The sequence below is a fragment of the Topomyia yanbarensis genome, chromosome 2, assembly GCF_030247195.1.
Source record: "Topomyia yanbarensis strain Yona2022 chromosome 2, ASM3024719v1, whole genome shotgun sequence".
Lineage (NCBI taxonomy): Eukaryota > Metazoa > Arthropoda > Insecta > Diptera > Culicidae > Topomyia > Topomyia yanbarensis.
Window position 1 is genome coordinate 280,583,557 of NC_080671.1, and position 26,722 is coordinate 280,610,278.

General features: G+C 39.3%; 2 protein-coding genes and 1 pseudogene across 5 annotated transcripts in view; 1 reads left to right on the top strand and 2 right to left on the bottom strand.

Moving 5' to 3' along the window:
- Positions 1-455: 455 nt before the first annotated feature.
- Positions 456-1,181, top strand: LOC131680388 (uncharacterized). The gene has a single exon (XM_058961105.1). The coding sequence runs from the start codon at positions 456-458 to the stop codon at positions 1,179-1,181; it is 726 nt and encodes a 241-aa protein (XP_058817088.1).
- A 1,234-nt stretch (positions 1,182-2,415) lies between these two features.
- On the bottom strand, positions 2,416-3,163 carry LOC131680389 (putative zinc finger protein 833; annotated as a pseudogene).
- A 1,497-nt stretch (positions 3,164-4,660) lies between these two features.
- Positions 4,661-26,722, bottom strand: part of LOC131678572 (C2 domain-containing protein 5) — a 1,698,126-nt gene continuing 1,676,064 nt past the window's right edge. For all 4 annotated transcript variants that reach the window (XM_058958792.1, XM_058958791.1, XM_058958789.1 and 1 more), the window contains 2 exons: positions 5,116-5,239; positions 4,661-5,049 (listed from right to left, as the gene is read on the bottom strand). In XM_058958792.1, coding sequence (XP_058814775.1) covers positions 5,147-5,239 — 93 coding nt within the window. In that variant the 3' untranslated portion in view covers positions 4,661-5,049; positions 5,116-5,146. The remainder of the gene's footprint in view (positions 5,050-5,115; positions 5,240-26,722) is intronic.

Sequence of the window (26,722 nt, forward strand, 5' to 3'; positions counted from 1 at the left end):
ACGCCACAAAACACCCGATTACTCTACCACCTCGCAACTTTCTTGCTAAACTCATCGTGCGATCAGAGCATGTTAAACAATTGCACTCAGGACCTCTGGCACTTCTAAATGAAGTGAGAACAACATATTGGCCAATTGGTGCCAAAAATCTGGTTAAGCAGGTCGTGGCCGAATGTATGACGTGTGCGCATTCTCGAGCTAAGGTTGCTCATCAGATTATGGGAAATCTTCCATCGAGTCGTGTTCTACCATCAAGACCATTTCTCAAGACTGGCGTTGACTTCGCTGGTCCGTTGATGATCCGTTCGTGTACACTAAGGAGGGCTCCACAGCTAAAGGCGTATATCTCAGTGTTTATATGTATGGCCACGAAGGCCATTCATTTGGAACTTGTTGGAGATCTGACAACGGAATCTTTTATTGCTGCATCTCGAAGATTTATAGGTCGACGAGGAATGGTATCCGAGTTTTATAGTGACAACGCAACAAATTTCGTTGGAGCAAGATCAGAGTTTCAGGAGCTGTACAGACTATTCAATTCAACCGATCACCAGAGTAAATTGTCAAGGGCGCTGGCAGACGACAACATTTCATGGACCTTCATCCCACCACATTCTCCCAACTTTGGAGGTTTGTGGGAGGCTGGTGTTAAATCCGTCAAGAAACACCTGAAGAAACTGTCTAATGGTTTGCTCTACACATATGAAGAGCTTAACACCGTTTTGGTTCAAATAGAAGCGATACTGAATTCACGTCCGTTGACCGCCATCTCTGACGACATCAACGATTTCACACCACTTACGCCGGCTCATTTTTTGATAGGCGATCGATTGACATCACCAGTCGAATTGGATTTGATAGACGCACCACAAGGCCGCCTTAAGCGTTGGCAATCCATTCAACAGTTAAAACAACGATTTTGGAAACGCTGGTCGAGTGAATATTTACACCATCTCCAGCAGCGTCGCAAATGGCAAACATCTACTGAAAACATCAAAGAAGGAGCTTTAGTATTGCTAAAGGAAGATAATTTACCACCCATGAAATGGGCTTTGGGACGAATCGTTTCTGTTCATCCTGGTACTGACAAAAAGGTGAGAGTAGCTACGGTGAAGACAACAAATGGTGAATATGTTAGAGCTATTTCCAAGATATGTCCTTTGCCTATCATCGAAGATTGAAGGCCATGCCTTCAAGGCCGCCGGTATGTAGCAAAAACAACGTAAGGAATAATATCAATACTAAAAATGAATCGGAGCTTTACTAACTGCAAGGAGGCGGAGCTTACATCGCGTAAGATGAGCATATATAAGGCGTGTACTCAGCGCAGTAAATTCAGTATTCTTTTAACATTCGTGAAATAAACATCGAAAATAAAAATAAACCGAAAATTTCTTCTTGACTCCTATGTAAAGAATTTAATTTGAAGCAGGTTTGAAATTCGGCTGATTGATTGTTTTATTTACGTGACTTTAAATAATTCATTCGACAAGTTAAAAAAAATTCGGCGCTATTTTCATAATGTTGGTATTTGTCTTTCCAGGAAAATCATGCCTCAAATAAATCGGAAAGGTACAAATTATTTGAATTCAATTGTTTGATACATGCTGAAATGTAAGCAAATGCCATTTCTTTTGAATCCTTTCCGATAGTTCACCAAGAATCAGCTGCTCTTGAAAAGCATACAGCAGTTGAGTATACTGCCAGTCTTGCGTGGTATTATTGTAGAATGTATCTAGTTGAATTCTACATCCTGGTCGGACCGTAGCCTGTGTTGAATATTGTTATTTTATCATAAAGTACTGAATGAGCTCATGGAAGTCGAGATGATGAAGAGTCTGTTGATAGCGATTCCATCGAATCCAACAAACGGAACCTGCGTCTGGCGCTGGATATTTACTAATGTTGGTGCGCCAAATACTACCCAATAAACGCGTACACTATCCTCACCACTTCTCAAAAACATGCTCAGAACAAATTGCTCAACTGTATCGATTTTGTTGGCTATTTTCGGCAAATTTGAGACTAAGAGAAACGAAAGCAATGAAATTGAAAGACGGATAGGTATTCTAGAGCGAATCAGTTATAAACTTAGAACGGAAAACTAGAACTAGGCAGGCTCATATGGGCATGATCGAAAGGAAATGTGCAGAATTTTTTTTTTTGCCTTTCGATCATGCCCATATGAGCCTGCCTAGTTCTAGTTTTCCGTTCTAAGTTTATAACTGATTCGCTCTAGAATACCTATCCGTCTTTCAATTTCATTGCTTTCGTTTCTCTTAGTCTCAAATTTGCCGAAAATAGCCAACAAAATCGACACAGTAGAACCTTGCGGCAATTAAAACATAGTAGCACAAATTGCTCAAGTTGCCCGGTGTTGTGCTTGGTAGCTTTAACAATTTGAAAACGAGAAAGTTATTTTAGCTTCGGCAAATCGCCTCTCCTTCGTTCGTCTCCAGATCTCTCAAAACCTCTGTCGAACCGTTTGTGTTTGTTTTTGTTGCTCATGTGGTACACCCCGCTATGCTGATGCTTGAATGTTTGGCTGTAGATTTTACATGAGTACATCTTTTCCTTCACGTCGGTATTAGAAGCCTTGCATTTAGCCACATATGTGTTATACTTTTTACCACAATCGCGACAATCGAACAGTTTCCCGGTGGCATGCAACTTCTCGTGTAGCCGGAAACTTTTCGCCGATCGGTAGACCTTGCTACATACTCGACATTTGTGCTCGGGCAACACGTCGACTTCGCGTCTTATACCATTATCTGGTTGTGTTGGGTTCGCAGGTGCACCGTCAGATTGTAGGATTGAGTGAACCCTCGGTCGCAGTATTCGCACACGTACGGAGTTTTCCCGGGTGTGCAACCTGACGTGTATCTTCAGCGTTATCGATTGAGTGAATGTTTTCGAACAGTGGGGACACATTTGAAGGGCTTTTCACCTGTAACAGTAAACAGTATATAATTGAAATTTACGGAAAAGAAAATAAGTAAAACCTTAACCTACTCGTGTGCCATCGAATGTGCGTCGTCATCAGGTACTTGTCCGCAAACTCTTTATTACAATATGGACATCGGTTCCGAATGGGTAATGAACGATCCTTCTTTAGCGGCAAACCATCAGATCCCTTTTTTCCCTTCGAATTACTTTGTTTCATCTTGCGATCCGGATCCATAAATCGACAAGAACGCTCTGCAAATCGCCCATTTCAACTTTTTCCTCTCCCAACCCCCTAATAACGTAAATCTTCCCATTCTCTCCCTTGATGCGCATTTCGGTTTTTAGTTCCAAAGGAAAATGTTTAATTCATCAGCATCTTCCACTGCCTTTTCGATATCTGATCGCTCATCGTCCGCGTCCTCGTGTACTAACTCTGGATCCACTTTGATGTCAACTTCTCCCGCGCTAGGCCGAATGTGAAAGCAGCTTTCGGAAATAATTAGCTGCTGTATGAGAGTTCGCCGGCGTTTGTACCATGTAATGTAGTTAGATCGCAATAGCGAGGCAATGGAGAAATTTGGCATCGTCAGGGTGCACCTGATTTGTTCTTTCGTTCTTCCGTAACGGCAAGCACGCGCCGAAAGAGTGCTCTACATAGGCCAGCGCAGAAACCACACCTGTCGGAGCTGTGGGAGGAATGTTACCCATTAACTGTAAATGTGAGAAAGTACATAAACAAGTGAGCGAGAAATGCAACTAAAATCCATACCGTGTTCATTGCCGTTTTTGTATGTCCAACAATACAAGAGGATTAAATATTTTTCAAATTCCCGTTCTAATCATTTTTTGTCCAATTGAAGTCTGCCTAAACTTTTTTGGGGTAGACCTTGTCGCTGTAGAGTTATATGCAATTCCTTTCACACACACTAATTGGGGTTTTAATTTCCTCCAGCTGACATATATAAAACTCAGCCAATTTAAACGTTCGAAATAGCTCGCCTAGAGTATTTATAATGGTGTTGAAATGCTCTGTGTCGCTGTAAAACTTATTCAGGAGACGTACTGTGTAGATATCGACGTTTGAAATACGCACATCAAGATCTCGCAATTTTATACTACCGCCCTCCCTTTAAGCCCAGGAGTGGTTTATTTTCCTTCCAATCCAAACGTCAAAACGGCACAGTACCAATGCAGCTGGATAAGTCTATACCGGTTGGTCAGGTTCCATCATAAAAAAATCCGACCGAAAAGCTATTTTAGATTTGTTTTCCTCCACCTGTGACTGGTGGAAGAAAACAAATCGTTGAACACACAAATGCAGTTACAGATTGCCAAGTACTCTATAAAATGAAAACGAATAAAATGAAAATTTCAATCATATATGAACAGCATCCCGCTCAAGGCTGGCTGCCAGACGGCTGCCTCACGCCTGCCAGCGGCGAAAAATGGCTGGTAGACATTCTGGTGTATGGCTGCCTCGCGGCTGCCAAATATACACCTCAAACGATACAACCGTTTCTACCAGGATTTCGCCCATCGGTTTTGAGGGAGACAGGGCGGCCAGCCGTCTGCTGTACTTCTGGCAGCCAGAGTGACCAGAACCGCTAGTGAATCGGTTCTTTGCGCTTCTTATTCTTTGTTTGTATTTGTTTTGGTTGTCAGATAAGATTTTCGAAAAAGAAAAAATATGTTTTCATCGGATTCAGCTATTAGTAAATTAATTTTATTTATGCATCACATGAGTATAAAACTTAAAAAAAACTTAGCAGCGCTAGTCCTGATGTGTCAATCCATCGAAATTGACATATAGTGTGGAACTAGATTGGTGTATAGTGATACAAATATACATTTCACATAAACCTTACAAGACGTTCTCATATTTTTTACCTCTGTACTTGTCAGGGCTGTATTTATCCCGTACAACCAAACCATTCCAACGGCAAACCGGTAGCAGTGCCTAAATAAACAGCTAATCGTCATTCAGGATGACCGCATATCATTGTCCTTTGTAACGTAAATTCACATCCTGTTCGTACATTATAGTCCAGGTGATTATGGCTTCCAGCATCGTAGGATCGGGTGAAGCGTTCGATGATAGGCAAACTATAATTAAAAAAACACGATTTAATATAATTTAGAATAATTCAAACATGTTGATTAGAATCAAACATTGGAGAGCTTGTCCTGTGTTGGATCACGCTTACAGCTTGCGGCAATTGTAATGTTTGTTCCTTGATAATATCGAGTGCACGGCTGCCACGAACCTGATGAGCAATATATCGACGCTGACACACTTGAAATAAAAAAAGATGGGTGGGTAATGTCTAGGACATAACCGGAGTGTCGTGACTACTCGTTTGACTTGTAATTCAAATCGAATGATACTCAATGAAATATGTGGGAATGTTTCAAGTTATTCTTTATAATAATTATGGTGGTTTTGAAAAGAACCTTTATTGTTGGCGTCTGCGTTGATAGGGGATGCGCTGGATTCTAAGCTGGTTGAGACATTCATTCATGAAATGAACAATTTTCTTGCTTTGAAATATCAATGTTAAAATCTCTCGAAACAACCATCGGAATCTTTTTCGTACAGAAATGAACACACTTAGCAAAAAACTAGGAGCGGGTAATGTCCGGGACATAACCGCGATGATCATATTCTTAAAATTCTGCTTGTATCTCTTTCAAATGGCTAAATTTTACGCATTAAGTTCGATTCACCGGGCTCAGCGAAATTTTCCTGGGGATCCCGTTCGTTGGTATATTCAGCAAAACAATTTTATTACCGAGTTCTCCGCATTGAATACAGGTCAATAATTTCATATAATGATTTCAACAAGCAGACAATGTGCATGTATGACAGGTGGGAGTGTTCTGAAGTGGTTTTAGTGGAGGTAACAACATAAAATCATGTATTGGACATTTTACAATGATTCTCCTTAACCCTGCAAAACCACGGGGTTGGCAGCAGAGGGTTAAGTTGTTTGGAAGAGATGACAGTTAATATATGATAACTAAAAATATAAAATTGTTCTATAAATTGCAAAGTTATTGCCGCGTTGACCTGAAAATTTGTCATTTCATTCATAAAGGAACAATCATTGAAATTATGTCAATTTATGCTTTGCAAGATTTGAAATAACTTCGAAGTGTGGTCACGACACCCCTGTTATGTCATATACATCACCAACCCATCTTTTCATCATTCGTTTTGGTGTAGCTTTCGCTTAGTGGCAGAGTTGCGACATTCACTGATTTTCTTGGAAGGATTTGCAAAAACCTTCGAGTTTGTAGATTAGAAAAACATTTTCTTATGATTCACTGGTAAAAGTACAGAATTACCAAGCGCAAACTTAATACTAGTTAATAAAAGAAACTTTCTAATTAAATTCTTTTTCCAATTTACATTCGTCCTAATAAGGACGGTTTGTAGATAACTATGTTGATACAAGACGGGAATCTTTTAAAACAATTAAAACCTTACCGACGATTGAGTACGCTTCGCATCAAGGTGTTCCTATTTATAGACTTTACAATGCAGATGGAAGGCCGTCCTTTTGTTCGATAAATGAAAATATTTTCATCATTCGTTTTGGTGTAGCTTTCGCTTAGTGGAAGAGTTGCCACATTCACTGATTTTCTTGGAAGGATTTGCAAAAACCTTCGGGTTTGTAGATTAGAAAAACATTTTCTTACAATTCACAGGTAAAAGTACAGAATTACCAAGCGCAAACTTAATACTAGTTAATAAAAGAAACTTTCTAATTAAATTCTTTTTCCATTTTGCCTTCGTCCTGATAAGGCCGGTTTGTCTATGTTGATACAAGACGGGAATCTTTTAAAACAATTTAAACCTTGCCGACGATTGTTTTTACTGCGTACATACATCTTTCCCCTTTCGCAGCTCACACCGAATGAGCACAGTTTTCATCATGGTGTTCCTATTTATAGACTTTACAATGCAGATGGAAGGCCGTCCTTTTGTTCGATAAATGAAAATATTTTCATCATTCGTTTTGGTGTAGCTTTCGCTTAGTGGCAGATTCACTGATTTTCTTGGAAGGATTTGCAAAAACCTTCGAGTTTGTAGATTAGAAAAACATTTTCTCATGATTCACTGGTAAAAGTACAGAATTACCAAGCGCAAACTTAATACTAGTTAATAAAAGAAACTTTCTAATTAAATTCTATGTTTGTCTATGTTGATACAAGACGGGAATCTTTTAAAAAAATTCAAACCTTGCCGACGATTGTTTTTACTGCGTACATACATCTTTCCCCTTTCGCAGCTCACACCGAATGAGCACAGTTTTCATCATGGTGTTCCTATTTATAGACTTTACAATGCAGATGGAAGGCCGTCCTTTTGTTCGATAAATGAAAATATTTTCATCATTCGTTTTGGTGTAGCTTTCGCTTAGTAGCAGAGTTGCCACATTCACTGATTTTCTTGGAAGGATTTGCAAAAACCTTCGAGTTTGTAGATTAGAAAAACATTTTCTCATGATTCACTGGTAAAAGTACAGAATTACCAAGCGCAAACTTAATACTAGTTAATAAAAGAAACTTTCTAATTAAATTCTTTTTCCATTTTGCCTTCGTCCTGATAAGGCCGGTTTGTCTATGTGAAACAAGACGGGAATCTTTTAAAACAATTCAAACCTTGCCGACGATTGTTTTTACTGCGTACATACATCTTTCCCCTTTCGCAGCTCACACCGAATGAGCACAGTTTTCATCATGGTGTTCCTATTTATAGACTTTACAATGCAGATGGAAGGCCGTCCTTTTGTTCGATAAATGAAAATATTTTCATCATTCGTTTTGGTGTAGCTTTCGCTTAGTGGCAGAGTTGCCACATTCACTGATTTTCTTGGAAGGATTTGCAAAAACCTTCGAGTTTGTAGATTAGAAAAACATTTTCTCATGATTCACTGGTAAAAGTACAGAATTACCAAGCGCAAACTTAATACTGGTTAATAAAAGAAACTTTCTAATTAAATTCTTTTTCCATTTTGCATTCGTCCTAATAAGGACGGTTTGTAGATAACTATGTTGATACAAGACGGGAATCTTTTGAAACAATTCAAACCTTGCCGACGATTGTTTTTACTGCGTACATCCATACGATCTTTCCCCTTTCGTAGCTCACACCGAATGAGTACGCTTTGCAGCCTTCGATGTTTTGGTAGCATTTTTAGTGGCAGTTACTACCGCCTTTTCAGTGACTGCGTTTCTTAGCCTTTGGCTTTTTGGCCTTCTCACCGCCACCACCGTTTTTCCTCTCTCCGGTGGCAGCCAATTTGATTGGTCGTCCGATGCAGCTTCTCACGACCACGCACGTCTGTTATGCACTGCGTCTTACACACGTCTGGCTTTGAGAAAAGCTGCGACACCCCTATTTATAGGTTTTATCATTAATGTTGATTCTCATTTAAAGTAGTTTTTGAACTATTTAAACAAATTTTATATAGCAAACAACGTATCGGTAGCAAGCGTTGAACGTTTTCCTTCCGATTTATGAAACAAGATTGGCAATCCGTTTAGTAGAAGAAAAGTTATTAAGGTTCAAATTGTACGTAACGCTTTCGCTAATATTCACTACTATCGCTTTCTCGCTCGTTCTCGTGGCGTGCATGGGCCTTTCCTTTCCGTCCGGCTTCTAATGGCATAACCAAAACTAATATGCCGGCTTTCCCCCACCAACTGCTCTCGTCAAGCAACCCAATACGAATAATCATAGGAACAAACATGTAGTGGACCTATATATAAACTTTTCATTATTTTATTGTTCGGTTGCTGCACAATATTGACGGCTGTGTGCGGGATGGGCTGAAAATTTTCACTTTTCCGAGTCGTTTTCGAAAGATTATTCAAAACACTATGTTTCCGTTGATAATGAATGTCCTACATATTCCAAAATTTAATACAACATTGGTACAAATATTTTCGACAAAATGCCGAAGAAATTGATTAAATCCATTCAGTACAACAAAAGATATAAGCGTTCAAAATCTTACATCATTTTTCTTCCGAAATTTTGAAAAGGGGCCCCTATATTGAAAGGTAAGTCGTTAGTCACGACAAAAAAGTATTTCGTTAGCTTAATCAGCGTGAGTTTAATGTGGTCTTCATGTAAATATATTTTGAAATGGGGAGTGGTGGGGGAGTATAGGGGGATCATTAGTGGGAGGGGAGAATGCGTGGGGGGATTTAGTGGGATATTAGCTTAGAAACTTGGGGAGTTTTCGGGGGCATCAAGAACCGTCATAGGTGGCCAATGTGGTCAAAACTGCTTTGATTGGTCATTAGCGATCTAGACCCGCAAATCCAAATAATGTTGAAACTATTTGAATATGTGTTACATCACTCACAAAAGTGTTACCAGTTTATAAGGAAATTTGCTGTGTGACCGTAGTCTTTAACCCGTAACTCCGGAACTGAAAGTCGTATAAGTTTCATGGGCGGGGTGGGCGTAGCGTAGTTGGTAAATCGATTGCCTTGTACGCAGCGCACCTGGGTTCGAGTCCCAACCCCGCACATAGGGTTAGAAATTTTTCATAAGAGATTTTTCTAACCCGAAGAGGCGAATGACCTTAAGGTTAAAACCTCTATAATCTAAATAAAAAAAAGTTTCATGGGTACCTCCTTTCAAATAAAATTTTTTTATCCGGCTTATATGGGAATTTCTTATGTTGCCGGACGATTCTAGATTTCCAGAACCATATAACCGAAACGTTAGAAATTTCTAAGCAATCTATATATAATATACCTTTCATACCATCTCGGAGAAACTGATGTGAGTTTTTTAATTTTGAAAGATGGCCATTTTTCCGGGGACTTCCAGAACCGTCCATGGTGATCTATGTGGCCAACCTGATATCAATGGGCCGTCAGACTCCTATTTTATCAAAAAGAAATCCTTTTTGCTTTCATCGCGGTATCGGTTTGAATAGGAGTTTTCTCAGTGATCACACTTCCCAACTCGTAGCCCCGGAACCGGAAGTCGGATCGAAATAAAATTTAAAAACAGTTTTCGAGAACGCAACACCGTTCATTTGAGACTTAGTCAAATCGGTCATCATTGAGAAATCGATGTAGCTGTTATTCTGAATTTGGATATTTCCGCCGGGGCTTCTGGAATAGGGTGTCCCAAAATGACATCATGTTGAAAAAGTCATCGGGCTCACTTCTTAAATGAAAGGTTAGGGTATTGGGACCACTTTCTTCTTCGGAGTGAGTTTGCTAAAACGCTTCCTAATGGCGGCGACTTTTGATTTTTTGAAAAATGGGCCGATTTTGGATAAAATTTCAAATTTATGCCTGTTGATGTGGTCCTGAACTGTCTTAGATTTTTTTTCAGAATTTTTAATTTTTCTGGAGATCCAAACGGAGAAGTTTGGTTAATTAGTTTGTACAAATTTGGAATTATAAGAGCGGCAGGGCCATTAAAACTTAGTATAAAGTGAAATTTTTGGTGTTTTTCAGTATTTTTTCTTCAAAATTTGGTATCTACAAAATTTTAAAAGTACAGAAAACACTTTATATACTCCGTATTCAGGGGCGTAATTTTGCTGAAGAAAGTGTATAGCTATGGCTAATGGGGTATGAGTTATTTAGGTTTTTGTTAGATAACCTTTGACATTTTTAGCAATTTATCAAAAATAATGCTGTTCCAAAAAGTAAATCAAGTCAAATGTGCTTTGACCACACATTTTTTTTCCGAAAAATAGAAGAAAAATCATGAAAAATGACGTTTTCTGTACGTCTTTAGTATGTCAGGACGAGGTTTAATGAACATCTGATGATTTTTTTTGTAACTTAAATTATAAAAATAATAACTTTGCTAATGACGCCAAGTCTCTAATTATTTTTTGAAGAGTTAATTCTCCATAATTACTTCTAGGAGGCATCTTTAACAAAACGATTGTGTCAGAAGATGTGCTGTATTCTGTTGTAAAACTTTTTCAAGGATATTTGCCCAAATTTGACTATTTCGGAATTATATGATCTAAACAGTAAATATCAGTTTTTCAACATTCACCGCACTCTTCTGCATTTTTCTCCACTTCAAAGTTCCTAACATGAAAATAAGACTTTATATACAAAATGCAAGTACGTTAATCAATTCAGCCTTCAAATATACGCCATAGCTTGTCATTAACTCGACATATTTGTTTAATTTTAGTGATTTTCAAACCCGCTAAGTGGCTATTAGTATAGAAAATATTTTTTAAAAAAATCGTCAAATGCTCATAAAAACCGCTTCTGATGTACTAGAGACAAGCGAAAACGCCATTTTTCATCATTTTCCTTCTATGTGGCCAATGTGGTCAAAGCGACTTCGATGGGTCAATAATGACCTTGAAACGTGAATCCAAGTAATGTTGCATACATTTTAATATGTATTGCATAATTTGGACATCATGGTGGTACCAGTTTATGCGGGAACTTGCTGTGTGATCATACTCTTCTACCCGTAACTCAGGAACCGGAAGTCGGATCAATAAAAAATCAGTAGCGGTTGAATAGTGCGCGAAGTAGCACTGGGTTCGGGTCGTCGGGGCGCCAGCGAATCGGACGTCAGGCTTCACCGGAATCGCGGGACCGACCTCAATACTCTACCGAGTAGTTTGTGAGTAGACTAGATCCAACGCTGGGGATTAGACCGAGTAGACCGCGTCGAATAGCTAGCAATGGGTCATTGGGGAGCCATTGAACCGGCTACACTACACCCGGAATCGTTGGATGGACCGCTGCACCTACTGGCTGGCCCGTTGAGTAAGCTAGGTCCATCACAACGGACTAGATCATGTAGATCGAGACGAAGCGGGGAGCAAAATAGCTCATGGAAATGAACATCGGTTTTGGAAGATATCTGCCACCGGAAAATTTCGCTGCCGTGGACTATCCGACAGAATCGTGACGGGAATGGAAGCTAATTGGCTCACGGAACGAACACCGGTAGCGAGAGCAATTCCGTTGCCGGAGAACTCTCAGTCGGAGTAGGATAAAACGCGATCGATCGCGATCGCGATAAAGCTGGGAGCAAAATGGCTCAAGGAAGCGGGTATTGGTGTCGGGAAAAATTCCTCTGTCGGGGAACTATCAATCGGAGTAGATCGTGATAAGGCCGGGAGCTGAAAGACGTACGGAAATAGGAGCCATATGGCTCAGGGAATTGGCATCTAAACGGCTAACGAGAGCTAAATGGCGACGTAATAGATGCAAACAAGAAGCAAGAGAAGAGTCGAGAGTTAAATCAAAGCTCAAAAATCGAGCCATTTCATGAACCAAGTGAGGCTCCGAGAGCAGAAGTAAGAGGTGCGACGAATACACAACGAGGACCCCCCCCCCCGTTATCGGAAGGGCTTATCGTCAGAACCACATACTACAATTGCAACGACAGGCAACGTCGCGCACTAAAACACTGGGCCAATTGCAGCGCTGAGACGTTCACTTTATTACCGGGATGTTATCATGTTTGCGAAATCGCGGGTGTAGGTGCCGTGAATGGTTGCGAAGGCTCAAGCATTTGTATGTTAACGGGTTTGTCACGTGTATGTGACTTCGTGTGTATAATTTCTATTTTATAATCATGTGGCCTGTATTCTTGAATGTTCGCGCGCGGACCGTAAATCTGACGCTTAATTCTTATGGTAGAAGAGCGTCAGTTTTTCCATATCACTAGTTTCCGGTCATGTCGCTATGGAACGTGTTGTTTAGTGAACGTCATTTTTTTATTAGTCCAACTGAAGGCATGAGTCTAGGCTTCTAGGACCGACTTCAGGACGTGACCATTTCATGATCACGCAAGTGGTGGGTTAATGCTTGAGATTGCGTTTGTAAGTTAAAAGGGCTTTTAATTTAACAATAATAACATGCACAATGGAACAATTAGTCAGCTTGAACTGAGATTTGGCAACTCTTCCAGCCGCGCGCTATTTACATCGGATCACCCCCAGCGGTAGCAGTGATCAAATGCAGCACTTATCGCAGCGCATTGTCAACAATCAACATACTTGATTGCTACTGCTTTTCTTTACGGCCCGACGTTCGACGGGGATGACGTCATTCATAGAAGCGTATTGTGCTGGGTGCTCAAATCTGTCGTACGAGACGCTATAGGCGCGATGTTACTTGCCTTGCAAACGAGCAACAGCTGATTCAAACAGGCACACGGCACATTTATTTATAACTTTTCGTGTTCGTTTGAATCACTAAGCTGCTCCCTATTGACGGCTCTGCCGGGGATAGATTGACTGCTGTATGGGAGCTTTCACGTTTTCGAGATCCGTTCATTTTTGCTTGTTTTTCAATAGTGTGCTATTAAAAAACAAGCAAAAAAACAAGCAACAAAACATAATTTCAGTTAATTCCGAATTGTTTGGTGATAACCAGACGGAAATCCGTTCATGAATAACAAAGTTAATAGCGTTCAAAATAGTGACGCAAAAACGTGACATCGTTTGATTTTAGATTTTAGAATGACACCAGATGTCAGATGGGGCAGATAAGTCAGTAAGACATTTTCAATGTCAAAAGGTCCATTAAACGTATTACCGCAGAACAATTAAGACCACCATTATGGCACGTAAAAAGCTGAATAGGCCAGTTTTGCATCCATTCCCTGACCCAATTGACACAAATACTCAGACGAATACATACACAGATAGACAGACAACTAGCACATAACAATTGTACACTAGTACTAAGAACTACAATTATTACAAACGACAACTAAAAGGTTCCTACTTTTGTATTTATTAAATCAATTTAATTATTAAATAATTTAATTAGCCTGTGCACAATGACGGAATCGACCGATAAATCGACACGCAATGCCCCGCTGCGAGCCGTGCCAACAAACACTGCCATTAAGCTGTTGAACAATGTTTGCAAACAGAGCCTCAGAAAAAGGCAATCTACGGTGACTCGCCAGCGCGCAAAGGCTAGTGGCTGAGCGTTGGTATGGGCTGGCGCAGAGTATGAAAAAATACCAGTCTTCCCAAATGAATATCGAACATTATGTTCGCTCTAGTTTTGTGCTCATCTTATACCCACATTTCGTGTGCAAACTCGAACGCGCTAATGCGTACCAAAACATGAGCACATGTTCGTCTGCACAACCGAACTCGGTTGTACGTACGCGGTGTTCGTACACACAGGTTCTTGATACTAGTTTTCTCTTTCTCTCACTCATCATCACTAGCATTGACTTATTCTGTTTTGTGGTTGTGTACGCACACGGTGTTCATACACGGTGTTTATACCTAAGTTAGCACATCGTTCGCGTGGGTCCGGTGTTCGATGCGAACCTGTACACAAAGGCAAGGCATGTTTAAGGTTGAACGCGTGCACGAAATTTTGAGCACGGGTGCAAACTTGTTGATGTTCTTGGGAAGACTGAAAAATACAAAACATAAAAATGGCCCACAAGCCCTCTTCGTCTCCTTGATGCGCCACTATCGAGGAGAAATGCAATAACCATCTTAAAGCTATTATCTGTCAAAGGGTTCTGCAGTACTGATGCACGCAATATGCTTGATGATGTTTGCAATACCGTCAACCTCAACCTAGGAGAGGGTAAAATAATAAACTTTGTGTTCTAAAAATTTACAAGAGAAGTGTTCCTAGTACATTGTTAGTTATTTATCAGTGTGCAATACGGCTTTCTCAGCAACCTAATTTTACAACCTATGTGCATTAAAATGTGCACCTACCGTCTCACCGTTGCACTTGACAGTGTGTGCAGTGCTTTATGGTCACACCTATGCCAGCGCCCCCGGCTTCCCATGAGCGTTTTGGTGGTTCAGAAGCTATCTGTCCATATTACTCAGGGATACATTGCTTCTATACACATCCATACATTCAGGCATACATAGGGGCTTGCATTCGTACATACATAAATACATACATTCTATTTGACACAAGTTTGGGACGTGTAACGTCGTGTCATCTAATCTGTATAATCCTATGGAAAATCATCTTACCATCACCTTGGGGTCTACGTCATATTGGCAAATTTCGCATTGAATCCGCTTCTGTCTCTTCCCAATTTCCTTTTTGTCTCCTAGGTCCGAAGCGGATCAATGGATTGTTAATTGATACGGTAAACATATTAGCAGTATTAGTACTTACTTGCTGTACTTTTTCCTACAATGGTGCTATTTCATCTCTATCTTACAACAGAATCCGAATTTCCATGTTCTAGTCAATATACGTATTCATTGCATTATGGACCAGACAAACCCCTTATTTTTTTCTATTATTATTATCCTAAGTAGCTAGATGAGTGAAGACATTTTAGAGTTCCACAATAAGAATCTCGGCTCATAAAGAACATAAGAATTATTTATCCACTATACACCATAAAGTTTGCTCGAACCGAATGTCAGCCTGGTTCGACTCGAGTAGACCACACCGACACGAAAGGGTTGCTTATCATTTTTGAGAGCCGGTGTGCTTAGTCGAGTTAAAAATCATAAGAACAAGTACTGAATAATTAACTATCTCTTAGGTGCCCGTCCTGCACTCCTTTCCTGAACTAGCTTCATACTCACGGTCAAAAAAGTCGACAACTAGTAGGATCCACATGTCCCCCACCCAAGCGAATTGATCAACTTGCAAGTAGGAGCACTTATCTACCTACCAGCCAAGAAGACTTCCGAACCAATGAGAATGGACCATGCCAGTTGAAGGCCACAGGCCCAGCGCCATCTCATACAGTTGCTGAAATTAAGAGTTTTGTTAGTGCTACTTACAGATTTCATTTCAATGGTAGTAAGTGTCTCATTCCCTCTTGTTAAACTCGCTTACCGCTGCTCATTTCTTCCGGCATTTCGACGCCATCGGTCGACCGGCTTATAGAAGAGATCTCTTTTATCGAATCCTCAATTTCCGTTGGAACTCGTATATTAGACGCTTAAGGAGTTCTACTGGCTCGAATATCAACTATCTGAACTATTTCCTAATCCTATAATCAACTAAGGTTGTCTGTCGATTCTAGCGCAGAAACTCTAATGATGTGACCATCAAGAATACGTCAGACAACCCTAATCGACCCCCTCGACACCAGTTTGACCTTTCCAAGCCGTAGCGTGAGTGGCGGCGTAAAAACTGCCGAATAGGGGTTGAGAACAGCTTGAAGCAACATCTGATCTTACTCTAACTGCCGATTTATTCACTGGATGAAAACCGGTTTTCGCTGAAAACCTGTTTTCGGGTTGCTAGTGACCAATGAGCCCAACACCGGTTTTCAACGAAAACCGGTTTTTATCCAAGTGAAGAAATTGGCCGTAAATGTATTTGATATCCAAGACTGACTTGGATAGTTCCATCGAGCCTAGCTTGCATAACTTACATAGCTAGACTCACTGTTCTCCATTCACCCACACTAGGGCATCGCAAATTTTTTTTTTTGAATTCTCAAAAAAAAAAAAATGACAAATGTCAAAGTAAGCTCAGATGCCAAATTTCACATCATTTGGACAATTTTAGACCCCTGCCCACTTCGCTTGAAATTTTTTGAAATTGGCAGTATGGGAAAATATGGAGGAAAAATACATTAAATGCTATAACTTTTGAAATAACAATCAGAAAATTACAATTTATACCTCTTTTGAAAGGAAATAATCTTAGTATTTGAATAGAGGTATTTTTGGGGGTACGACAAAGTGGGGTACTGGGTCATTTTGGCCCCAAAATCCCATACTTTTAATGATTTTTCTGCTCCGTGCTGCAAATCATACATATTTTGTACTTTTTCTAATGTGAAAAAATTTCAAAAATCGATCGCAAAGTCTGTTGGCAAACAGCGTCAAGGGGGTCATTTGCAATGCTCTCATTAATTAATAATATCGTTTCGCATCGTATCGATTCAGCTGAAATTTTATCCAAATTGAACTTTTATGCACCTTCACGACAGCTACGAAATCGAAGTATATTTTCAATAACTCCTTTTCGCACAAACTATGAAAAATATAGCCCTATAAACCGAATGATGTCAATTTATAATCACTATTGCGACTCAATGTCTAAATTGAAACTAAAACAATATTTTATACACAAAAGAAATTCTAACGCGTAAGAGGATGATTCTGTAAAAGCCGAAATTGCTTCATTTATACTAAATTCACGAAATATACACATTAGTAATTAAGAAAATCTGTAGTCTACATCGATTGACGAAATAAATAAATAAATAAATAAATAAATTTAATTCTCGCTTGTTTATCACGTCCCGGTCGAAGCTGGCTTGGTGTCCGGGATCAGATGTTCTCTCCTGCTTCTTGCACTTATTGTTGATCAGTGTAAATCCGTCGTCATCGTTACCGCTGTTGCTTACAGTTGCTTTTGGGGTGTTGGATGATTCTTTTGCGGTTGTCATTATGGTCTGAACAGCTGCCACAAATTTGGTCACCGTTTGTGGTTCAGGCATTGGTATTGAAAACTCTGTTTTAAGTTGGTTTGCCGTAGATGAGTTGGCAATCGGTTGAGTTGCATTTTCCTCTGCATCTTCCGCTCAAGGTTGTCCATGATGAGCTGTCTGATTACAATACTTGCACGTAGGAGTTTGCCCCTCATGGGTGCATAGCGTAGTTTGCATAATTGTAGTTCCGTGAGTTTTGAGTTTTACTGTCAAGTAGGAGGGTATAGGCCTTTCAACCCGCATCCTCACTACAAAAACGCCGTTAGGAGTACCCGGGAAGAAGTTTCTCCAAGTATCAGGTGTAACGGATTCTACTTCTCCGTATTGCGACATGCATCATACATTTTGCAATTGGCTCAGGAGGGGTACGAGGTGATAGGTCATACAATCATTCTCAATATATACGGGAATCTTGATTCCAACGTTTTCACTTTCAACCACGTGTTTTAAGTTGTTCTTCAAAACGAAACGCTCAGCTTGTGCCAACGTGTTGAATGATATTAACACCACATTGCGAAGATGATGGATACTGAAGCTACAAGACTTCCGCAAGCCTAAGTTGCATTTTTACCTTCAGAAGGTATTCCACTTCACTAAAACTCGGTCTTTTTAAACAAAATTTCAAGTTAACGACCGCAGCGTTGGGTCGGAGTAGAGCTTTTTCGTCAACTTTACTCATGATGACAAGAATAATCCGATACAGTTCGGTCTTGACCATCGTACGAGACAGTCTACTTCTATTGGTTCTGCTTATCGACACATCAAAGGTTATCTCTCTATTGTTTCGAAAGATCTATACATCCAAACCAAAGGTTATTGTTTGCTGCTGAAGTTTTTTTTCACAACCATGCTGACGGGTAAGTGCGAGAAAATGATCCACGATCCGGGAGGAGGAGGGCCATCTACATCATTTGGCTCTCGATTCGAGTGGTTAAACAACGACGAAATCGATAATAACGACACACCTAAGGCCCACAGACAAAAAAACAAAAAAACGACTGGCAAATCGAGAAGCCACGAACGAGACGCAGTTCACCAAACATCTTAGTATAGATGGCAAAAATAATGGCCCCAGATATCTAATTCTTTCGCGGGTAGATCTAAAAACGAGTATGAAAAACGTTTCCCCTTTTTTCATAAAGAAGGCGATAGATGCAATTACTCCGAATGTGAGGATCACTAGAATACAAGACGGAACACTTCTGCTTCAAACGGTGGACAAACAACAGGCAGATAAATTATTAAAGCAAAGTTTACTAGGAAACCAGATAAAAATTAAAATTACCGATCACCGCACACTGAATACTATGAAAAGAACAATCAGCTGCTACGACCTTAAATTCCTAACGGACAAGAAAATTCTAGAAGAATTGAGTGACTCCCATGTCGTGGGGATCCAGCGAATAAAACGAAAGAACAGTAATAAAGAACTGAAAGATACTTCAGTATTTGTGCTGACCTTCAATTTAAGCTATTTACCAGATTCAATCGATGTCGGTTTCTACCCATGCAGAGTAAGACAATATGTCCCAACACCGATTAGATGCATGAACTACCTTAAGTTTGGACACAAAAAAGATCGTTGCCTTGGAAATAGAATCTGTGCCAACTGTGGTGAGCTCTACCACGATGAAACTAAGTGTAAACAAGAAGATAGATGTGTTAACTGTCGTGGCTCTCATTCCGCATTAAGCAGAGAGTGCCCTGTTTTCATGGATGAATTCGAAATCCAACGAATCCGAGTCACTGATCGCGTTAACATGAAAGATGCGAGAAGAGAAGGAAGGCTCCAGGCCCCTGCCGTATTCGTTCCCCAACTAAACCAAAGCTTCTCCGAGGTCGTGAGGCACCGCACCAATGATATGAACGTTCAAAGCTTCAAGCAGCCCCAGTCACAAAATATCCCGGACCAAACACTCCATCATCAGAAAAAAAAATCACCTGGAACAACACCACCATAAGGATTACATGAAAATCAAGAGACGCAGATACGAAGTCCTACAGACAGAAACAACCAGCAACATCAGCCGATCACAAGTAACACGATCGACAACTACAACGACCAGCCGATCCAACAAAAAGAGAAGACCCTGAAGCAACAAATACAACCCCAACCCAATCAGACGGAACAACACTACGACCAGAGATAAGACAAGAGACGACAACAACAATAGCAATGAGATGCGAAACGGACAGCGACGATCAGCTGTACCAACCGATTTCGAATATAACTAATGGATTAAACACACACGAACGAACGCAAGGTACGAACAATGAAAGCACATATGACAGAGATAGAAACATAACTGAAACCATTTATGATAGTACGATAACGATGAACCCCTTAACTACACCAGCAAACAGTTTTGACACAGTATACCAAGCAGTTAGAAACTCAATATTCCTCAATGACCACCACCACCCCCCCCCCCCCCGATCAATGAACGCTACCGCTAGGGATACTAGCTCACCACTAATTTTTATCTTATGAACCCTACAATTATACAGTGGAATACGAACGGCTTCTATAACAAATTCAATTAAATTAAGTTATTGGTCAATGAACTCAATCCGTATGTGCTATGCATACAAGAAACACACTTCGATCACTCGAAAAAACCAACTTTGAATAATTTCTGTATCTATTACTCAATTGATAATTTCCACCTCCGCGCTTCTGGAGGCGTAGTAATCTGTGTCCACGAGAACTATCATTCTATTGAGATACCTTTAAACACGAACCTTCAAGCAGTGGCAGTTAAACTATTTTACCCGTTAGAGTTGACTATATGCAACCTGTATTTACCGCCTAACACAGACATAGCCAAATCAGACATTCAAAACCTTATCAACCAACTAAACCCTCCTATTTTATTCACTGCGGATGCTAATGCACATAATATCATGTGGAACTCTCAAAAAGATGATTGTCGCGGAAAACTCATTGAATCGCTCATTGACGATAATGATCTAAATCTTTTAAATGACGGTTCAAATACACATTATTCCTTGGCGAATAACTCATATTCAGCAATCGATCTTTCCTTCGGGTCTCCTTGCTTACCAACACATTTTAGATGGACCATACATTCAGACTTATGCTCTAGTGATCATTTCCCAATTTTTATCTCACCACCTGTTCCTTGCAAATAAGCAGACGCCCGCTGTGGATCACGTCAGCCGCAGACTGGAAAGCTTTCCAAGATCAAATATCGGCAAATATTGCTCTAGAGAATGATGTTAAAATTAAAGTCAAAACGTTTTCTAAAACCATTGTTAACGCGGCTCAAAATTCTATCCCTAAAACCTCGTCAACTGTCAAAAGAATTAAACCCCCTTGGTGGAATCAAGAAATTGCACAGGCAATTAGAGAACGGAAAAAAGAATTACGAAAATACAACAAATATATGACTACAGAAAATGAAATGTCATACAAACTAGCGAAGCCCAAAGCTCGTAGAACGATACGTACAGCGCAAAAAGAATCTTGGCAGAAATTTGTTCCCTCAATTTCCCTGAATACGCCTTCTAAAGAAATTTGGTCTAAAATACAAAAAATATCCGGAAAATTCGCACCCCAATTCAAAACTTCTTTGAAGATCGATAACTCAATAATAACCCAAAGTATAGCAGAGGAATTAGCTAAATCCTTTGCATTTACGTCCAGTTCTCAGAATTACACTGCACAGTTTCTTCAGTTCAAAGCACAATCGGAAGAAGTAGACCCTATTGGAATATTGCCAGATCGGTGTCCAGAACTCAACCATCCTTTTACCATGAATGAACTAGACAATGCTCTGCGAAGCTGTAGTGGATCTTCCCCAGGACCTGATAATATTCAGTATGACATGATTAAAAACCTTACTGTTGACGTAAAATACTACATCCCTAGAAATATATAATGAACTCTGGACACAGCAGAAATTCCCCAAAGAGTGGCAAGAGTCTCTGATTATCCCAATAAAAAAACCTTTTAAAAATGCATTAAATCCTTCCAACTACCGTCCAATCTCCCTAACATCATGTTTGTGTAAAGTCATGGAGAGAATGATAAACAAACGTCTTGTATGGCATCTTGAATCACAAATTTTTTTCGATCCCAACCAGTCCGGTTTTCGAAAATACAGAAGCACACTTGATAGTATAGTTTCCCTAGATTCGGCCATCCAAGAAGCATTTGCTGCAAGAGAGCATTCAGTCTGCATATTTTTTGACATAGAAAAAGCCTATGACATGACATGGAGGCATAACATAATCAAACACCTATCGGATCAAGGCGTCACCGGGAATAGGTTGGCGTTTGTTAAACATTTTCTGCAGAATAGAACCTTCAGAGTTTCATTGGGAAATACATATTCATCCGTTCACACGCAAGATAACGGGATACCCCAAGGGTCAGTTTTGAGCGTTACTTTATTTTTGGTAGCAATTAACTCAATAAAATCATGCTTTGCTCCCCCTATCCTCCGCTTGATCTTTGCAGATGATTTATTAGCATTTTTGAGAGGGAAGTCAATGATAGAAATCCAACAAACTTTACAGAACCTGTTAAACCAACTTAACACATGGTGCATGGAGACGGGCTTCAAATTTTCGGTTTCCAAGGCCAAAATCATACATTTTTGCAAATTTACCAGCTGCAATTCTGATCCAGCACTATATTTGAATGGGCAAAAAATTGAGGTCGTAAATACCCACAAGTGCCTTGGTATGATATTCGATAACAAATTGAACTGGGATCGCCATATACGACAGTTGAAGGCAAACGCGCTTGGCTCGTTAAAAATTTTGCGTACACTGTCCAATACAAATTGGGGAAGTGACCGGAAAACACTGCTAATATTACACAGAACACTAGTGGTCTCTAAACTTGACTATGGATCCGTAATATATTGCAAGCTAGGAAGACGTTATTAAACCAACTCAACTCAGTCCACCACCAAGGAATTCGTCTTGCAACGGGAGCTTTCCGGAGTAGTCCCACAACAAGTCTGTTGGTGGATGCTGGAGTAATGTCGTTGAAATTACGAAGAGACTTTCAAACGTTGGCATATGGAATCAGGATCCTATCGTTAGAAAACCATCCCCTCCACCTAATACTAAAGAATCAGATCAATAATTTCAAACAGACGAAAAAACGTCAGTTCGCTGCTCGCTTCGATACTACTGGACAACTATATAATTTAAACATATCGAATATTCAAAACAGAAATTTCCACGCTATTCCGCCATGGAGCGGTCAAAATATACAAATCGATTACTCATTAACCTTCCGGAAGTTGCGCAAATGGCTCACTGAACGAGCACCCGCTGGTGCCGTAAGACAATTTCGCTAGATTTTCAGAGCAGCGTGCACTCAGGGCACCAGCGCGAATACCGGAAGGTTAACCACTCATCTCAAAGACACTACTCCGTGTACTGTATTTAGATCAGAGTTTAACAGAATACGTGAACGTTATAAAAATTATTATTTCATCTGTATACTGACGGTTCGAAAATTGGGGAATCAGTTGGAATTGCGATATACAGCCAAAATTATATAAAAGGAGCCTACCAAAAGTTTGTTCAATCTTCACGGCTGAACTGATAGCAATTGAAGAGGCAGTGAAATCTGCATCTTGCTACGACTTGTCTTTATTCATTATAGTATCAGATTCTTTGAGTGCTCTCAGAGGATTGGAAAATTTGTTTTCCGAAAACCCAATTGTGCAAAGAATCCACGACTTGCTGAACTCTCCCCAATATAAACTCAAAAACCCAGTTTTTCTTTGGGTGCCTTCGCATAAGAACATTGAAGGAAATGAGAAGGTTGATCGTTTGGCAAAAGAATCTCTAGATGAGCAGGAAATGCAGGTTGCAACAACAACTTACGATGCCACTAAAACCGCGAAAGCTATAATCAAATCGAAATGTGATAACCAATGGTTAGATGTCACCGACAATGAACTTAGAAATATCAAAGCCATAACTCAAGAATGGATCTCCTCTAATCGGAAACATAGAAGAGAAGCCGTCGTTCTTTCAAGATTAAGGATAGGACATACCAGATTGACTCATATAGAGTTTTCGATTGAAGGAACTGGTGTAGTTTTCTGCACTGAAATTGCACTTTTCTTGCAGAAGTGTTGTCAAAACACCGACCCCATGTTCCATTGATAGGAACTGCAATAAAAAAGTGCAATTCCAGTGCAATTTCGGGGCAGAGATTTGGCACCGAAAATTTTGTCAGTGCGAGCCAGTGCACGCACTAACACCAATAACGGAAACGTCAAAACCACGATCAAAATGGATGAGTAAACAAACCGGTCATCGCAGGTAAACGAATATAACTTTATTTATTTCATCTGAAATACTATTATTTGTTATAATTACAGAAAACGAACCAAAAAAGGAAACCGACGAACAACAGACGAAACCGTTGCCCGTTATCACTATCAACGGGAAGGATTATCAGATTCTGAAAAAGCTCGGTTCCGTTGGCTCCAGTTCAGTGTTTCCGGCCAAACAAATGAAGACGGGCGTTGAATGTGCATTGAAGGTAGGTGTTCGGGAAGGAATAATTTCAAAAAATACCTCAAACCCATTGTTTTCAGTTGATGAATCTGGAAGCCGATTCCAGCATAGTGGATGGCTACTTAAACAAAACGAAACTGTTGGCGAAATTGCAAGGGGATGAAAACGTTGTAGCGCTGTATGACTAGTATTTATAGAAGAAAATCAGTTCCGTGTAATCTAATCGAAGCGATAAACTTTTAGTTGTCATGTTCCGGAGTCTAACCAACTTTACCTGGTTATGGAAAAGGGTAATAGTGATCTGCACACAATCATGCAAAGCTACCGCAAGAATAACCCGCTGTACACGCTCATGCAAATTTGGTACCAGATGGTACAGTGTGTGCACTACATTCACAAGCACGGTGTCATCTATCTGAATCTCAAACCGGCCAACTTGGTAAAAGGTCGCGTGAAGCTGATTGATAAGTAACTATTTATACATATGAAACTGTACAAAATTATGTTGTAGAACAATCCATCCACCCGAGTTCGAATCAGTTTTGTCATTTAATCAGAAATTCCTTCGAAAGCCCAACGTGCCCTGTAAATCATCTGGCCGTTGTCTTCCCTATTGAAATTTTGCTTTCTACCTTCTTTCGACAAAATTCGCAGCTGATTCATGACAACCGAGCTCAGCCCCAATAAAGTAAATGCCCGATTAAAAAGCATTAGTTGCACTCAGCATTATACACTAACCATTCAAGTAATAGTTATCGTAAAGCTTATCGTCGGGGTACCTCAATAATTGTCGTTTTAATAATATATGCAGTATGATAACAATACTGGAAATCCTCCGATAATTATGCAATTTTCAACTAAGTTGTTCCTTATAAAAAAAGCTACACAACATGAAGTTTTGAGGTATGGATAGTAGATGTGGGAGTTTTAAGGGGCCATACACCAATTACGTAAGGGAATATGGAGGGAGGGGGAGTTTCAAAATATCTTACGAATTCTTATCTAAGGGGGAGGAAGGGTTTGTCTTTTCTTACGTAATATCATAAAACAAGTATGAAAAATGAAATCAATAAGAAAAATTATTTTCATAAGAAAAGGGTACTATTTCTTATTTCTGCTTTGAACATGTATATTACACAAAACGAGCATATATTGTACATCATGGTCAAGGAAGGGCGGACCTCGAATTAAAGTATTTTCCGCCAGGATATGAAGCCTAAATTAATTATGGAATTTTGTTGATTGTTGGCAGCGTGAGGAGCGACTTAATTGTCTATGGTGTTGGAGCAGTTACAAAAATTTCTTGACTCTTGATGGTACATTGTTCTGTTCAGGAACTAGTCACAATATGTCTTACATGTTAGGAAGAGCATGCCGTATTAACATATTTGTATTTGGTAAGATCTTACGTAGGGGGAGGGGGAGTTCACCAAAATCTTACGATCTCTTATCAGGGGGAGGAGGAGGTTTAAAATTTCTAAAAAGCCTTACGTAATTAGTGCATGGCCCCTAATTGAATTATAATTTTTTTTATTTTCGATTTTTCATATATTTCACCATAGAAACTTCTAAATTCTTGTGTGAGAGCTAGAGTTATTGGAAAAAGCTCATATTTGGCATATGGTTTGTGAGCTAATGCGCTATATATATATATATATATATATATATATATATATATATATATATATATATATATATATATATATATATATATATATATATATATATATATATATATATATATATATATATATATATATATATATATATATATATATATATATATATATATATATATATATATATATATATATATATATATATATATATATATATATATATATATATATATATATATATATATATATGGGTGCGCGACGTTTGGCATACATACGTTAGGCATAATGCACGATAGGCATAATTCACAAAAATATATAAGTAATCGCAAGGCTTTCTTTATTGTAGATATTTTAACCTTATTCTCGTTTTTTCGGACCAGAAAAAAATTTGCTTTGCTATGACATGCCTTCTTATAACTTTAACAAGAAACTGCAAAATGAAAAATAAGATAGAATAAAAATATTTTTCTGCTTTTTCTGTGGATGAGCTGGATGCTCATTTAAGTTAACAGTTTTGGTTCAAGCACATATGAAGCCTATTAGATGTATTAACAATACAAATGCATCAAAATATTGAAAAATAAAGCAAAATAATCTAGTCTAGTCTAGTCTACAGATACACAGCCAATACATGTAGGGATCCTGGAAAATTGCAGACGTTCGTCCACAATTTTTCTTGTCATTATTTTTGTTTATGGCACATATTGAATGTGACACAAACATTAAAGCGGCCAGGCCAACTGTGCAGCGTACAAAATAAGCATGATTCAAAATTATACGGCAATCACATTATTCATTCCATGAATAATTTAATCAACGGATTATTGTGAACCTTGTATAAGGAAGAAACGTGGACAACCGTATTTGTTTTCGAATCTCGCCTCTGGGGGATTTTTTTCACATGATTGCTTAGCTTCACTTACCATTTTCGAAACAAAAATTGTTTTTAAATCCTTTTTTTTTAATAAAATATGCGCTTTGGATAAGTTCTCGGTGACGCACGCGTGTCCAGTTGGCATGAATATTAACAGTGCAAAAATACCAATCAAATATTTTTGAGATTCACTCCAAACGAAGACAATTTATTTCTTGTGTATTTCGTCAATACAGGTGATATTTACTTTGGCCTTTCGTCTGAAAGATTTTGAAAATTAGCTTTTGAATATGCAGTACACGTCGGAGTCAAAATGCCGGGGTATTGAGATTAAAA